This window comes from Brassica oleracea, chromosome C2 (genome assembly GCF_000695525.1).
Source record: "Brassica oleracea var. oleracea cultivar TO1000 chromosome C2, BOL, whole genome shotgun sequence".
Classification (NCBI taxonomy): domain Eukaryota; kingdom Viridiplantae; phylum Streptophyta; class Magnoliopsida; order Brassicales; family Brassicaceae; genus Brassica; species Brassica oleracea.
In genome coordinates this window covers 20,880,419-20,884,967 of record NC_027749.1, presented here as the reverse complement: position 1 = coordinate 20,884,967, position 4,549 = coordinate 20,880,419, and the positions used below count along the sequence as shown (strand labels likewise).

At 40.1% G+C, this 4,549-nt stretch overlaps 1 protein-coding gene across 1 annotated transcript; it reads right to left on the bottom strand.

Moving 5' to 3' along the window:
* Positions 1–689: 689 nt before the first annotated feature.
* Positions 690–2,792, bottom strand: LOC106319098 (sucrose transport protein SUC1). Its single transcript, XM_013757335.1, has 3 exons — positions 1,368–2,792; positions 1,211–1,274; positions 690–1,111 (listed from the first exon to the last, which is right to left on the bottom strand). The coding sequence occupies exons 1-3, from the start codon at positions 2,622–2,624 to the stop codon at positions 891–893; spliced, it is 1,542 nt and encodes a 513-aa protein (XP_013612789.1). The 5' UTR covers positions 2,625–2,792; the 3' UTR covers positions 690–890.
* Between the last annotated feature and the right edge of the window lie 1,757 nt (positions 2,793–4,549).

The window sequence follows — 4,549 nt, the reverse complement described above, 5'->3', positions numbered from 1 at the left end:
AGTGTTCGGGTGTTCCTCTCTTAGCTTTGCTAATGTTCTTCATGGTTCTTCCATGATACAAGTAGCGTTCCTTGAGTTGAGAGTTTATTTGTTGTCTGTTTGTACTAATCTCTATTAGCTCCATGAACACCACTTATGGTTGTTCTGGTTCTAATTCATGTGTTTCTTAGAGGTTTTTTAACTTTTTGCGACCTATATGAAATGTAATTGCTGTCAAACATATTCAGGTTCAGCTATGTTGTAACCAAATCTTCATTCTTGAATGATATTTACCATTTAGCAAAAGAAAAAAAAAAAATTGGTGTAATGCTTCAAGAGTATAATTAAGATTTATTTATACATATTGAGCAAGGCCTTAAAGGCCCAGTTCCAGTGTTGGACATTCTAGGCCTAAGGGCTAGCTCATGCTATTCAATACGAGTACATAAACTTGGCTGGGTCCAGAAAACAGCGTGATTCATATAATCAAACAGAAAAGTTATGTCTTAGACTGGCCAGGTTTGATTCTATTTGGGGTCAAAACAGAAATTCACGACTCCTACTGTAAATTAATTACTTGAATCATTCTTGATAGTCAAAACTATTCAAATTATTTTTCATGTTCAAAGAACTGTAATACAGTATATTATTAACAGGTCTCATTTTTTTTTGTATTTTGGGGATTTTTTTACCAAAATCAAACACAACAATTATAAAAAAAAACAAATCTATTTCATTTTGATATCAGTAACAAAAACAAGAAACTAAAAGAAGGGTGGAATACAGACAACCCAAGCTTATTAGATTTGATCATCTTCTGTTCTTTTTTGTGGTTTTGGGTCTTGCAGTTTTGCACAATAGTACTGTATTTGATCATGAGTTTCATAAAGAAAATAAAACATAATGTAAAACTAATGGAATCCCATGGCTCCTGTCTTCAAGGCAGGTGCGTCCGGTGGTGGTGAAGGTAAAACGGTTATAGCTAATACTCCACTGATCGCCGCTGCGATTGCTCCGACTATAAATGCCGGTAAGTTTCCACCGCCAAAAAGGGCGTCGAAAGGTCCTCCTCCTAGTGATACTATCATTTGTGGTATCACAATTGCCAAATTTAAAACTCCTAACGACAGTCCTGCAAATTAAAAAAATAAAAATAAATTTAGTTATTTATTAAAAAATGAAACCGTGATTTGTTTTAACGAGACCATGGATAATTAAAAACAAAATTTACCTTGGCCGGCGCCGGAGCTGCTTGAAAATATGGAGGCTAGTGCAAACGGAATACTGAAAGTAATCTGTAAAAAAAATATGAATTTGTTAATATTATATTTCGCCAAAATATTTAAAAGTAATAAAACAGATAAAAAGACAAAAGCTGTAATACTTACAGCTAATGGAATACCAAGAACAGCAAAGAGACTTAACGCTCCAGCTCTAATACCAGGCGACGGTCCGGCATAAGGACCGGCGACTTTCCGGTAATCCGCGGCCAATTTCGTGACAAGAACCGTCATGGCCAAACCAATGGCAAGAATGAAATTAACAATTCCCCAAAGCCGTTTAGCTCCTCCCACTTTCTTACCAATCCACTCAACACCAAGTGACATGAAACCAAGAACGATAGAGTTAAACATCAGCCCCAATGCACCAGACTGTACTCCCTTGTTGTATATTTGCTTCAACCTCGCGTCTCCTTCTGAGTCTCCACCGTACACTTCACGACCCATCCAATCGGTATCAAACAAAAGAAACGGGAACCATGCGATCCAGTTTAGTGCCGTGACGATAAGAAGCATCCACATGGGACGTTCCATGACTTTAAAAGCTCCAAAGATTTCTCCAAAGAAAGGAACACTCTTCTTCTCCTCGTCGGCGGCTACCGGCGGCGGAGACCATTGTTTATCTTTTACGTACCAAAGAGACGTGACGGTGACGATGAGGAGGAGTGTGATGGACAAGAAGAAGCAACTCTTGAGATTAGCGCAATAAAGATCGCATGCATTGGTCATTGCGAAAGGGAACATTTTATGTAGGTTGGTGAAAGAACCAGCCGCGTATCCCAAAACGTTTCCAACCGCCATAAAGAATGAGAAAAACGCGTTTGCGACTCGCGTTCTTTTAGCGTCTCCAGCGGCTAGGTCGGCTAAGAAAGCACGGCAAGGTCCTTGGAGGGTGTTGTTGGCCACGTCGAGGATCCAGAACCCGAGAGCGAAGATCCCGATAGCTCGAACCCTCGGCGTTTGCTCGAGCTTGTCTCCCATTTTATAGCCGATATCAGCCGCGTAACCGATCAAGAACACGGCGACGGCGACCATGGCGGCTCCGGCGGCGATGAAGGGACGGCGGCGACCGAATCTTGACGTGCATCTGTCGCTGTGGAAACCGACGATGGGTTGGACAATCATGCCGGAGACGGGACCACAGAGCCAGATGAGAGAGGACCATTTGTGAGGGATACCAAGAAGCTGGACGTAAGGTGTGAGGAGAGAGAGCTGTAGGGCCCACCCGAACTGCACACCGGCGGCGATGGAAGAGACGGAGATTATTTTACGGAGAGGAGACGGCTGGTTGAACTCTTCCAGTGAAGACTGTGTCTCAAGAGCCGCCGCATCTTTAGCGGTGTTTTCTGTTTCAAAAGCTCCCATTGAGAAAAAAAAAAACACGATCGACAAAAGTCACAAAACGTAAACTTTAGAGGGAAAAAAAAAAGAAAAGAAAATTTGTTTATTTTTTCTTTGTCTTTTTTTTTTTTTGTTTTTCTGTCTTTCTCTCTGTTTTTTTTTTTGTGTTTTTTGGTAATGAAGAGTGTTTATTGTGATGTAGAAGATGAGAGAATGGTGTTGTATTTATAGTGCAATGATAGAGGAGTGATTTATTATTTATTATTATTATATTTATTTTTAACTTGGAGAGGATTATTTTTCGGATAAGAGACTGAGTAAGAAAATTAATTAGGGTGAGTGTGTACGGTAAAGTTGGACACGTGTCACTTTAAAACATCAACTTCATTATTTATCTTTTATTGTTTCTTGTTTTTGCGGCTTTTAATTGAGAAATTTTTACCACACATTCTAAGTTATCAATTACACTAATAGACACATTGGACATACAAGACACATTACTCTAACAAAATTACCAATATAACCTCTAACTAAAGTACATCTCATTTCATTACACTTAGGCCTGGACAAAATAACCGGAACCGAAGAACCGAACCGGAACCGAACCGAAATACCCGAAATCGGAACCGGACTAATACCCTCAAATACCCGAACGGTTCCTATATTTTTATATCCGAAATAACCGAACCGAACCGGAACCGAACCGAGAACCGAACGGGTATCTGAATATATAAAAATATTAATTATATATACATATAACATCACTAAATATATATTTTTAATTTAAAATTCTATTAAAAGTATCTGGAAATAGTTGAGGATAACTAAATTATTATAAAGTATCCAAACTACCCGAAAGTATCCAAAACTATCCAGATAGTTTTATCCGAAATATCCAAAGTAATCCGAAATATCCAAATTTTTTATCTAAATCATCCTAATTATTTGATATTTTACCCTAAATAACCGATATTTTATCCAAATTATCCGAACTACCCAAACTATCCGAACCCGAACCGGATCCAAATGAGAACCGAACTTTTTCCGGATATTTTTCGCTTCCTACATTTACTATCCGAACCGAACCGAACCCGAACCGGATCCAAATGAGAACCGAACTTTTTCCGGATATTTTTCGGTTCCTACATTTACTATCCGAACCGAACCGAACCCGAAACTATCCGAACCGAACCGAACCGAAAATAGGTCAACTACTAAATGGATCCTCTAGCCCCTATCTCCGCGTAGTCTTCAACGCTCTTGCCGATTAGTTCTCGATCTCGATCTCGGTTCTTGATACCCGAACCGAACCGAACCGATACCCGAAATGCCCAGGCCTAGTTACACTATCTATCTAGACAAATAAGCTAAATTAAAAATCAAAATATAACATCACTTTATCTCTTTGGCGTCGGTTCCCCTTTCAAACAAAATCCCTAATCTGAGAAAACTATGAAACGACGAAACCCTACCCCTTTTCTCCCGTGCGGCAAATTTGTAATCTGAGAAAGATACTTTCGATGCCGCTCTAAATCTTCTTGATTCGTCTCTCTCGATATCGTATTACCGTGTTCCACCTCTCGATTTCAGTATCTGGATCGTTCCTTGGCCCCGACCGCCGCCGCGTAGTCTTCAACGCTCTTGCCGATTAGTTCTCAATCTCGATATCGATCTCTGTTCTTCTCCGCCTCCTTTGATTCACAGACAAACTCCACATGGAAAGTTAGACCCCGCTTCTTAGAACAACTAGTTGACTCTGTTTTCTCGGCCAAATCCTATGAAAGAGACGGTGGCTCTCTTGGTCAATGTGTGCGTGGATATTGTTGATGTGGTCGGAAGAATTGTGGATGAGGATCTCGTAGTCAGTGGTTGTGTTGATGTTGTTGATGTGACCGGAAGAGTTGTGGATGGAGCTCTCGGTGGTGGATACGAAAGTGGTAATAGAGGGA

Coding starts and splice junctions, on each gene's coding strand:
- LOC106319098 (XM_013757335.1), bottom strand. CDS start 2,624: ATGGGAGCTTTTGAAACAGAAAACACCGCTAAAGATGCGGCGGCTCTT. Junction 1,275..1,367: donor TTCTTGGTATTCCATTAGCT/GTAAGTATTACA, acceptor TTTTTTTTACAG/ATTACTTTCAGTATTCCGTT. Junction 1,112..1,210: donor CAGCTCCGGCGCCGGCCAAG/GTAAATTTTGTT, acceptor TTTAATTTGCAG/GACTGTCGTTAGGAGTTTTA.